The 12499-nt window shown below is 37.6% G+C and overlaps 1 protein-coding gene across 3 annotated transcripts in view; it reads left to right on the top strand.

Annotated features, from left to right (window-relative positions):
- Positions 1-12499, top strand: part of BCAT1 (branched chain amino acid transaminase 1) — a 136908-nt gene that overhangs the window by 112007 nt on the left and 12402 nt on the right. For all 3 annotated transcript variants that reach the window (XM_015151294.3, XM_001101021.5, XM_015151295.3), the window contains exons 8-10: positions 540-625; positions 4246-4386; positions 7029-7103. In XM_015151294.3, coding sequence (XP_015006780.2) covers positions 540-625; positions 4246-4386; positions 7029-7103 — 302 coding nt within the window. The remainder of the gene's footprint in view (positions 1-539; positions 626-4245; positions 4387-7028; positions 7104-12499) is intronic.

Raw genomic sequence — 12499 nt, 5'->3', positions numbered from 1 at the left:
TGATAGCCTCCTCCGTAGCATTCTTGGAAGGTTTAGTAATGACCAGTTTTTCTGAGTAAGATCTTATCTACATTATTCTAGTTACTAACCACCTTTCATCTGCTAAGGTAAATTTTCACTTCAGAATGTTCCTCTTAAGACCATGCAATAACTCTTACTGTTTGTTGGTGGAAAGCCATCTCATTATTTTATTGGTTAAGGGTAAACTGAAGATGATTAGATTTCCTTCCTTCCTTCCTTCCTTCCTTCCTTCCTTCCTTCCTTCCTTCCTTCCTTCCTTCCTTCCTTCCCTCCCTCCCTCCCTCCCTCCCTCCCTCCCTCCCTCCTTCCTTCCTTCCTTCCTTCCTTTTGTTCCTTCTTTTTTAAATAGGGTCTACCTGAAGTGTGAACTGATTTGGGAAATTTGACCATGCAGAACAGTAACATTTTCTTGATGTTTGTTACTACCAAATTGTGATTTTTTTTTTTTAATGGCTATTGATTATAAGGCATGCCTAATGTAGTAAAAGTTTGAAAATATCCCAATTTCTGATTGACAGAAGAAGAACTGGCAACTCCTCCGCTAGATGGCATCATTCTTCCAGGAGTGACAAGGCAGTGCATTCTGGACCTGGCACATCAGTGGGTGGGTGCCTTTGATATGAACAACTTTTGTAAGCCTGAAATAAAAAATAATCAAAATAAGCCCAGCCAAGTGTTGAAATAATATCCTGTGGTTCCAACCAATGTTATCTAATCTTTAAATTCTAACATGAATGAAAAGTATTCTTCTAGAAGGACTTTCTTGGCAAGACTATTAAAATAAGTATTCTTGTTAGTGAGGGCAGAGAGAAACCAGTGTAGCAAGATGTCGTAGTGGCGAAGTATTCTAGTAGTAGTCTCAATCTACCGGGTATCTCCTACCAACTTTTATCTGCTTCATACTTGGTGTGCCTCCATCCAGCCAGTCCTTCTCAAGTCTGTGTTGCTTCCAAATGGCAATGAAAATTTTCCTTTCCTTTATTTATACCAGTATAACCGTGCTTGTCATAGAAATGAAATAATTTCACTGACATATAAATGTTTACTAACATAACATTATTGGTTTGGCTGCCTTCTTTTTCTCTCTGTCCTACCCCCATCCTCCAAATTTCATATACATACCTATTTTAAAATCAGAACATGCAAGCAAATGTAAAGCTGTTTTCAGTAGACTTTCAAATTCGTGTGACACAGGCAAGCATATTAAACAATTTGGTGGACCAGGTGCAGTGGTTCATGCATATAGTTCTAGCACTTTGGGAGGCCAAGGCAGGAGGATCCCTTGAGCCCAGGAATTTGAGACCAGCCTGGACAACATAGTGAGACCCCAAATCTACAAAAAAATAAAAAAAATTAGCTGAACATGGTGGAACATGCCTGTCATCCCAGCTAGTTAGGGGGGCTGAGGTGGGAGGATGGCGTAAGATCAGGAGGTCAAGGTCACAGTGAGCTATGATCAAGCTACTGCACTACAGCCTGAATGACAGGGTGAGACCATGTCTCTAAAAACAAATAAATAAATAAAATTTAAAAAGATTCGGTTTTGGAAATGACATAACGTATTCAAGACAAATTATTGAATGAATTGGGTGTCTGGTAAAGGTTCTTGGATGGAACTTTTGACCCAGGTGTTAAAATGGTCTCCAAAGAACATGAAATGACTTTGAGCTTACTGTGGTCAAAGAGTACTAGTAGTAATAGGACAAATGTTTAGAAACACACACGTTATCTAGGATCATACTAGCATGGTTTCTCTGGAAAAGACTTTGAAAATAGATGAAACGTGCTATAAATAATTCTACAAAACCCTGAAGTAGACAAGACCCAACTGCTACATGCTGGCTGGCACATTGGGCATGGCATTTACAAACTGTTGGTATAATTTCAAACAGCTTGCCCTGTCCTAAATATGTTTGCAATTGGAAAGATATTTTTGAAGCTCAGTAATTTTTGTTTTATTAAAGAAAAATAACAACCAAGTACAGAAGGTTTGATGACAAGTTGCAAGTGGAAATACTTTCCCACACTAAAGATTTGCTAGCATGAAAAATAGGTTATTATGGAGGAAATTTTTTCTTGACTTCATAGCTGTAATTTATTTTAAGAAGCTATTTTAAAACATGAGACGTGAAATGCCAAGAGGCATGTAGGGGTCACCACTGCTTACCAGATAGGGGAAATTGTCCAAAGATAAGTAAGGGTGAGCAGAGTAAAAATAATTCTGCTTATTTACAAAAGAGTTTTCTTTTCTTTTCTTTTTCAGGGCACAGAACTCAGCTTGTTTTCGATTAATCTGGCTGATTTTCTGCAGTTTATTTACCTTTGAACAACATAATTGCAATTGTAGACTGAGAGAAATTGAAACTTTCAAAGAGCCATATTTCTATTACAGACATATTTTCCTGCCCTTCCAAATCTACTTACAGCATGATGAGTTCTTCTTTTAAATATTCAAATATTTTGAATATTTTCAAAATATTTTGAATATTTCCAAGAGCTTTGATTTCCATTTTTATCTCTTGTGGGTTTATAAATTAAAAGAAATACTCATCTTATTTTTTTAAACCTCTCTATTTTTTGTTGCCCTTTATTCAAATAACTTGTTGACAAATTGTGAAATTGAACCACTGAGGTAAAAGAATGAGAATTAAACAGACAGTTTAAACAGACAGCTTAAAAGAATCAAGATTTTTCTTTTTCCCATTTCCTATCCTTGAGCAAAGAATATATTCAGACACTTAGGCAGAAGTCAATGAGGTTATACCACTAATTCCATGATGAAAATCAACCGAATGTGATACTGAAAGAGAATTGTCACTGTAAAGTCAACTATTAGTCATATTAGGAAAAAAATACACACAATACAATTTCTCAAGTAAATGTATATTTCCCAAATATACATTCGATGTTTAAAAATAATGAGTATTTCAGATATTTGAACTCAGTCTGTTCTTTATTCCGTAAAAGATATAGGTAAGCCGTGCACAGTGGCTCACAACTATAATCTCAGCACTTTGGGAGGCTGAGGTGGGAAGATCGCATGAGCCCAGCCTGGGCAACATAGGGAGACCCCCATCTCTACAAAATAAAATATAAAAAATAAAAGCTAGTTGGGCATGGCAGCATACACCTGTGGTCCCAGTTACTCAGGAGACTGAGACAGGAGGATCACTTGGGCCTGGGAGGTCGAGGCTGCAGTGAGCCAAGATTATGCCACTGCATTCCAGCCTGGGTGACAGGGCAAGACCCCATCTCAAAAAAAAAAAAAAGACAAAGGTAGAAAGAGTACCAGATTTGGAGCCAATCAGATCAGACCTGGGTTCAAATGGAGTTTCTGTCATTTACTTCCTTTGTGGCCCTGGAGATGCCCTTCAACCTCCTTGAACCTTAGTTTCCTCATCTGTAAAATGGGGATGATAGTACTTACCCTAAAATTATAGAACTTGGCATAATACCGGGTGCTTGATAAATGGTAGCTATAATTATTAATATTACATAATACATTGTTCTCCTTTATGGTAAAGTAGGGTTTAAGACACTGATTTTGTTTTGTTTGTTTTGTGTTTTTGAGACAGAGTCTCGCTCTGTCACCCAGGCTAGAGTGCAGTGGTGTGATCCTGGTTCACTGCAACCTCTGCCTCCTGGGTTCAAGCGATTCTCCTGCCTTTGCCTCCTGAGTAGCTGGGATTACAGGTACCTGCCACCACGCCTGGCTAATTTTTGTATTTTTAGTAGAGACAGGGTTTCACCAGGTTGGCCAGGCTGATCTCAAACTCCTGACCTCAAGTAATCCACTTGCCTCAGCCTCCCAAACTGCAGAGATTACAGGCGTGAGCCACCGCGCCCAGCCTAAGACACTGTTAGCATGGAGCATGCATCAAGCAGCTCTTGGGATGCGTCAATTTTGTAAGACTTTATACAAGTTAAAAAATAAGAAGGCAAAAAAGGAGGCATATGTTAAAGTATACTATGTGTCTTGTGGTGATAATCTTATATTTTATATTCTGATAATCTCATATATAAATCTGTGACCTTGAAGTAGGTTCCTTAACACCTCAATGTGTTCACTGATAAGATGGTGTGTCCCTTCCAGCTTTCCCTTGAAGGATGGTTATGACCTTGTCTAAGTGCAATCAGAATGTTAAGCGGAACCATAAATATTGGCAATTGTTTTGCATGCCTTTTCCTTTAAAATATATTTGTTATTTTTTATATTCCGTGCAGGGTGAATTTAAGGTATCAGAGAGATACCTCACCATGGATGACTTGACAACCGCCCTGGAGGGGAACAGAGTGAGGGAGATGTTTGGCTCTGGTACAGCCTGTGTTGTTTGCCCAGTTTCTGACATACTGTACAAAGGCGAGGTACGACAAGTATTTCCTCACTTCCTATCATTTCCAGTCACATTAAATTACATTTAATTTAAGTGTATGAATAAAATTGCATTTGGACCCAGACGCAAGGTACAAAAGTTTTGTCGTCGTTGTTTTTCTTTATTGTAAAGAGATGGAGTCTCGCTATGTTGCCCAGGCTGGAGTGCAGTGGCTATTCACTGGTGTGATCATAGCTCACTGCAGCCTCAAACTCCTGGGCTCAAGCAATCATTCTGCTTCAGCCTCCTGAGTTGCTGGGATTACAGGAGTGCACCACTGCACTCTGCTGGGTTTTTTGTTGTTGTAGTTTAACTTGGCATTACAAAAAAAAAATAACTGGGACAATTTATCCAGATGAAACTGTATTAGCATATATCTACTATGTTTCCAGTGATTTCATGTAAGCTCAAACATGGTGGGAAGTTAGTTTTGTCCTTGGACACGTGTAAGATCTGTCTTACCTAAATGTTGGGATTGGAGCTATGCCAATAATCTTCTACTCTTCTCTTTTTCTTCCTACCAGTGCACTAAGCAAGGCTCTATAGATAGTTACATTTCAGTTTCTGGTTAACAAAAGTACTTCCAAACTACTGGATTAGAAATGGTAAATAGTTATGGAAAGTGCATTTGAATGGTCAATTCCTTGATTTTTTATTATTAATGCTGTTATTAATACTAAGTAGACCACTTTACAAGAATTATTTATTGGCAAACCTGGTGCATTTACTAAAATCTTATAAAAGGAATTTGAGGATTTGGTAGGAAGAAATATTCTCCTCTTAGTAAATTAGTCTGATTTTATAAGAGCCATACTTTTGTTTTCTTGTCAAATTGTTTTGCTTTCCACTTTATAACAAAGCTCCAATACTTATGATTAACATTGGCATCTAACTTTATAACTTAAAAGCTTGTAAGTATTATTCTTATAATGTGAACTGGCTTAAGTTACTCGTATTACAGTGGATCCTTGAACAACACAGGGGTTACGGGTGTCAACCCCCATACAGTTGAAAAATCCACATATAACTTTTTGGTTTTTTTTTTTGAGACAGGGTCTTTCTCTGTCACCCATGCTGGAGTGCAAGGGCACAATCTCGGCTCACTGCAACCTCCGCCTCCCAAGCTCAAGCAATCCTCCCACCTCAGCCTCCCAAGTAGTTGGGACCACAGGTGTGCACCACCACACCTGGCTAATTTTAGTATTTTTTGTAGAGACGGGGTTTCAAGATGTTGCACAGGCTGGTCTCAAACTCTTGAGTTCAAGTGATCCACCTGCCTTGGCCTCCCAAAGTACCGGCATTACAGGCGTGAGTCACCATGCCCTGCCCACATATAACTTTTGACTCCCCAAAAACTTAACTACTAGTAGCCTACTGTTGACCAGAAGCCTTATCGATAACAAAAACAGTCGATTGGCACATATTTTGTGTATTATATATGTTATATATGTATTCTTACAATAAAGTAAGTTAAGAAAATCATGGGGAAGGGAAAATATATTTACTCTTCATTATGTGGAAGTGGATCATCATAAAGGTCTTCATCCTCATTGTCAGTAGGCTGAGGAGGAGGAGGAGGAGGAGGAGGAGGAGGAGGAGGAGGGATTGGTCTTGCTGTTTTAGGAGTGGCAGAGGCAGAAGAAAGTCCATGTGTAAGTGAACTTGTGTAGTTCAAACCCATGTTGTTCAAGTGTCAACTGTAAATGCAAATTCTACTGGTTTTCACATTTTACTTTACAGTTATTTTCCCTCAACTGATTGGAGTTTTGCTCAACTCCTCTGACTTTAATGGTGGCTGCTTCATTTGTTGAGGTTTTAGAACTTGCTTTTAAGGGATTGCTCTTGACATAATTGCATCTACAGATTGACTATTTCATGAGAGAAGAATTATTCTGTTTTATGTCAATACTTACATTGATAATAATGCTACTGTTTAATATCTTGCTATGGTAGCATCAAGGTAATGTGATCAATCCACTGAAGTTGTCATTAGGCCAGATTTTTTTTTTTAAGTTTAATTATTATTTCACTTCTAGAAATAAGAAGTTTATAAAGTTTAGCATAATTTTAATGGTCCTGGCTTAGGAAGAATTTACAGCCAAAAAGTATATCTAATTATCCTGTTATACTAAAGGGTATAACATGAAAAGTGTTTGAGAGCACAGACTATCTCCTAAAATCAAACTATCAAAACCTGCAAGCCAGCAAGGCATGAGTAGGCATGACTCAGATCCAAATTAGAAGCATGAAATCCCTTTCAGCCACACATTTCTTCATGCTATCCAATATTGTGGAGGTAGTGGCCCCTGGAAGTTTAGCTTGGGCCAGAGATAGGTATAGAAGCCCCTTTTATGAAGTCATAGACTCGCTTTAATTTATGCTCCCAGAATGACTTGCATTAAATTGTGGCAAATTATCTTTGAGTTCTCATTCCTGCCAGAGAGTTAATACCTAGAAGACAATCATTCATCCTCACAGATTCTCAGAATCTTGGAAGAGGTAGGGTTCTTTAAGTTTAGCCACTATTTTAGGTACAGAATTTAGCAGAATTTAGCAGAATTGCTTCAGTGTCTTATCTGTTATCACCATATACATGAATACCCTCAAATTATCTCGTTTCCCTTTCTTTTGTAGACAATACACATTCCGACTATGGAGAACGGTGCTAAGCTGGCAAGCTGCATCTTGAGCAAATTAACTGATATCCAGGTAAAGGTTTCTTTTCTTTTCTTTTTTCTTTTGTTTTATTTTATTTTCTTTCTTTTCCTCTCTTCTCTTTTCATGTCACCTTATTTCTGTCAGAGCTTACAACTAAATTGTATTTCAATGAAGAGGAGTAAATATTACAATTCGAGATCAATAAGTTAAATTTAAGGAAGATATTCCCAACACAATATGTGGGCATGAGCAAAGCAGAAGTGGGAAAGAAGATGTATCTTTTAAAAAAAGAAAGAAAATATTGTTCAGGGCTCCACATTACTCAACATTAAAAAATAGATGTAAATTTTGGTAACGTTTAAAAATCTCATTAAGAAGTATAACATAACTTTTGTTAAAAAAAAAAAGGAAGAAAAAATTTGAAAGTAGAAGAAATTTCAGGAAGAAAATTACAGTGCATGTGATTCCAACACTGAGATATAAACACTGTTCATTTTTGATGTATTTTTATTTTTGAGATGGAGTCTCACTCTTGTTGCCCAGGCTGGAGTACTAGTGGCACGATCTTGGCTCACTGCAACCTCTGCCTCCCGGGTTCAAGCAATTCTCCTGCCTCAGCCTCCCGAGTAGCTGGGATTATAGGTGTGCACCACCACACGCAGCTAATTTTTGTGTTTTTAGTAGAGAAGGGATTTCATCACGTTGGCCAGGCAGGTCTCGAACTCCTGACCTAAGGTAATCCACCTGCCTTGGCCTCCTAAAGTGTTGGGATTACAGGCGTGAGCCACTGTGCCCTGCCAATTTTTGATGTCTTAACCTTCAATATTTTGTAAGCATGTATATACTTTATTTATTTATTTATTTTTGAGACAAAGTCTCGCTGTGTCATCCAGGCTGGAGTGCAGTAGCGTGATCTCAGCTCACTGCAACCTCCGCCTCCCGGGTTCAAGCAATTTTTCTGCCTCAGCCTCCTGAGTAGCTGGGATTACAGGTCTCAATGCCACCATTCCCGGCAAATTTTTGTATTTTTAATAGAGATGAGGTTTTGCCTTATTGGCCAGGCTGGTCTTGAACTCTTGACCTCAGGTGATCCACCCGCCTTGGCTTCCCAAAGTGCTGGGATTACAGCCATGAGCCACCATGCCCAGCCAGTATACTTTTAGATAGTTATTTTTTCCTAACAAAATGAGATCATATTGTACATAATTTACTTGTTTTTTCACTTAATAAATGCTTTGCTTTTTTATATCAATAAGTAGTTTTCTCCAACACAATTTATAAAGTTTAATTAAATTCCATTATATAGATATATCATAATGTTTTTAAAAAATTATTATTGAACATTTACATTGTTGGCAATGTTTATTTTTCACTATCATGAACAGTACATCCTCGATTATTTCCTAAGGATAAATCTCTGGGATCAAAGGGTATACATGTCTATTTTTTCATACTGCCAACTTTGTTTTGCCTATTTTTTGTCTGAGCAACAACCTACAGTAATGTCTCAACAGGCAGTTAAGCAGGCATGCTAAATACCAGATAACACTGGGCTACTTGGAAAAGAGATTATTCTGTAATTTGCAAGCATTTCACCAGTTAGAGGATTTTGTTGAACCCAGTTACTATCCTTGTCAATTAGTAAAAATATCTAAGAGGGCCTGAGACTTACATTGAAAAGTAAAATAAAGTTTGGTCATTTGAGTGATGTCAGATGGCATTGAGTCATGAAACTAAGTGAAACTTAAAGGTGGTTGAGAATGCAACAGACCTCCAGAGAGCAACAGAGGTCCTTGGGTAGTGATAAAAATGGCATTTCTGGCTGGGCGCAGTGGCTCACACCTATAATCCCAACACTTTGGGAGGCCGAGGTTGGAGGATCACTTGAGGCCAGGTGTTCAAGACTGGCCTAGGCAACATAGTAAGAAACTTCCCCTAAAAAAATGGAAATAAAATAAAAATAAAAATTTAAAAGAGTGCTTAAAAAGCAGTTTTAAAAGAGACTTACTCAGCAAGTTTTCCGTCAAATTTACAGTATTAAAAAGAAAGAATGATTGTGTGTTTTTGTTTCTGTTTGTTTTGTTTTTTTTTTTTGAGACAGAATCTTACACAATCTCAGCTCACTGCTGCCCCCCCCCCCCAGGTTCAAGTGATTCTCATGCCTCAGCCTCCCATGTAGCTGGGATTACAGGTGTGCACCACCATGCCTGGCTAAATTTTGTATTTTTAGTAGAGTCGAGGTTTTGCCATGTTGGCCAGGCTGGTCTCAAACCCCTAGCCTCAAGTGATTTGCCCACCTTGGCCTCCCAAAGTGCTGAGATTATAGGCATGAGCCACTGCACCTGGCCTTGATTGTGGTTTTTTAATCAATAAGCTGCCATACTTCTGCTCTCCAGCAAAGGTTTTCTGTGAGGATTTTCTGTCAGCTAAGTAAAGGAATATCTTAATATTGGAAGAAATAAAATTTAGTCAGAGTTGTTTTCTACCTTTGTACGCAGCAACAATTAAAAGTAATTTGAAGAGTAGCTAATAAAAATTTCTGCTTGGATGGCTTAGGCATTTTAATTTTTTTAAGGTTGCCTGAGTAAATCTGAAAATAATAAATTATTACAGTTTTGCTCAAATAAAGAACATAAATAGAACAAAAAATACATAATTGGCTAGATTACATGAAAGCCTTTTTCCAAAATAGGAGTTTAGAGGCCAGGGCAAATAGGCAGGAAAAATAAATAAAGGGCATCCAAATTAGAAAAGAAGAAGTTAAATTAGCCTTCTTAGCAGATGACATTATCTTACACCTAGGAAAACCTAGACTCCCCCAAAAAACTTGGAGAACTGATAAGTGAATTCAGTAAAGTTGCAGGACATAAAATCAACATGCAAAAATCAGTAGAATTTATGTAGGCTAACAGTGAACAATCTGAAAAAGAAATCAAGAAAGCAATCCCATTTATAATAGCTACAAAAGGTATGAAATACCTAGGAATCAATCTAACCAAAGACATGAGAGATCTATACAAGGAAAACTGTAAAACTGTGATTTAAAAAATTGAAGAAAACCCACAAAAGTGGGAAGATATTCCATGTTCATGGATTGGAAGAATTAATTTTGTTAAAATGACAATACCACCGAAAGCAATTTACAGATCCCTATTAAAATACTGATGACTTTCTTCACAGAAATAGAAAAAACAATCCTAAAATGTATATGGAACTACAAAAGACCCCAAATAGCCAAAGCAATTTGAGCAAAAAGAACAAAGTTAGAATCACCACACTACCTTACTTCAAAATTTATTATAAAACTATAATAACCAAAACAGCATAGTCCTGATATAAAAACAGACATAGTAGACCAATGGGACAGAATAGAGAACCCAGATACCTAAGTCCACATATTTACAACCAACTCATCTTTGACAAAGGTGCCAAGAACTATAATGGGGAAGACAGTCTTTTCAATAAATGGTGCTGGGAAAATTGGATAATTATATGCAGAAAAATGAAACTAGATTCCCTTCTCTTGCCATACACAGAAATGAAAGTATATTAATGACTTGAATCTTAGACCTGAAACTGTGAAATTACTTGAAGAAAATATTGAGGAAATGCTTCAGGACATTGGTCTGAGCAAAGATCTCATTCTGTCACTCAGGCTGGAGTGTAGTGGCATGAACCTGGCTCACTGTGGCCTTGACTTCCCAGGCTTAAGCAATTCTCCCACCTTGGCTTCCCATGCTAGAACCGCAGGTGCATGCCACCACATTCCACTAATTTTTAAATTTTTTGTAGAGATGGAGTCTCACCATCTTGCCCAGACTGATCTCGAACTCCTGAACTCAAGGGATCCTCCCGTCTCAGCCTCCCAAAGTGCTGAGATTACTAGCATGAGCCACTGTCCCTGACCAGCAAAGATTTCTTATGTAAGACCTGGAAAAGCATAGTCTATCAAAGCAAATATAGGCAATTGGGATTATATCAAGCTGAAAAGCCTCTACACAGCAAAGAAAACAATCCACAAAGGGAATAGACTACCCAAAGAATGGGTGAAAATATTTGCAACCTATCTATCTGACAAGCAATTAATAACCAGAATCTATAAGGACCTCAAACAACTGTATAGGAAAAATTTAGAGATGTGGTTTTAAAATGGGCATGAGACCTAAACAGACAACTCAATAGAAAAAAAATTTTGATTTAAAATGGATAAAAGATCTAAATGGACGTTTCTCAAAAGAAGACATACAAATGGCCAGGAGGTACATGAAAAAATGTGCAACATCACTAATCATCAGAGAAATGCAAAGCAAAACCACAATGTAAAACCCACTTGCCCCAGTTAAAATGGCTTGTATTAAAAAAAAAAAAACAGGCAATAACAGATGCTGAGAGGATGTGGAGAAAGCAAACCGTCATATATCGTTGGTTGACATGTAAATAGTACAGCCACTATGGAGAACAGTATGGAGGGTCCTCAAAAACTAAAAGTAGAACTAGAACTTCCATGTGATCCAGCAATTCTACCACTTGGTATATATCCAAAAGAAAAAAAAAATCAGTATATCAAAGAGATATCTGCACTCCAGTGTCTATTGCAATAGTATTCACAATAGCCAAGATAAGGAATTAACCTAAATGTCTATCAACAGATGAGTGGATGAAGAGAATGTGGCATATATATACACAATGGAGTACTATTCAGCCATGAAAAAGAATGAAATCCTGTCATTTGCAGCAACATATATGGAACTGGAGGTCATTTTGTTAAGTGAAATAAACCAGGGACCGAAAGACAAATACTACAGGTTCTCATGCAGGTGCTAAAAAAGTGGATCCCATGAAGACAGAGTAGATTAGAGGTTACCAGAGGCCGAGAAAGGGAGTGGGAAGGAGAAGATAAAAGAAAAAAAAAAAACCAAGAATATAAATGTATTTATTACCACTATTAAACTGAACACTTAAAAATTGTACAGATGGTAAATTATATATGTGTATTTTATCTTAAAATTTTTAAAATTAGGAGTTTAGAAATTTTTAAGAGAAGTGTGCCCATAGTGATAAGAAAGAAAGACCCTTTTGGAAAGTTTTCTTGAACAAATTGTACAGTATTTTCTTGAACAAATTGTACATTCTGTAGCAGGTAATACACCAAATAAGATTTCAGGGTTACCTCTTGGAGATTGTATGAAATAAGGAAATTTAGGTGGGCGTGATGGCTCATTCCTGTAATCCCAAAACTTTGGGAGGCTGATGCAGGAACATTACTTGAGGCTAGTACTTCAAGACCAGCCTAGGCAACATAGTAAGACCCAGTCTCCACAAAACAACCAAAAAAATTAGCAAGTATGGTGGCACACACCTGTAGTTCCAGCTACTTGAGAGGCTGGGGCAGGAGGAACACTTGAGGCCAGGAATATTAGGCTGCAGTGAGCTATGATTGTGCCACA

The sequence above is a fragment of the Macaca mulatta genome, chromosome 11 (assembly GCF_049350105.2).
Source record: "Macaca mulatta isolate MMU2019108-1 chromosome 11, T2T-MMU8v2.0, whole genome shotgun sequence".
NCBI classification, from domain to species: Eukaryota; Metazoa; Chordata; class Mammalia; order Primates; family Cercopithecidae; genus Macaca; species Macaca mulatta.
This window is presented reverse-complemented; position numbering and strand designations above follow the sequence as displayed.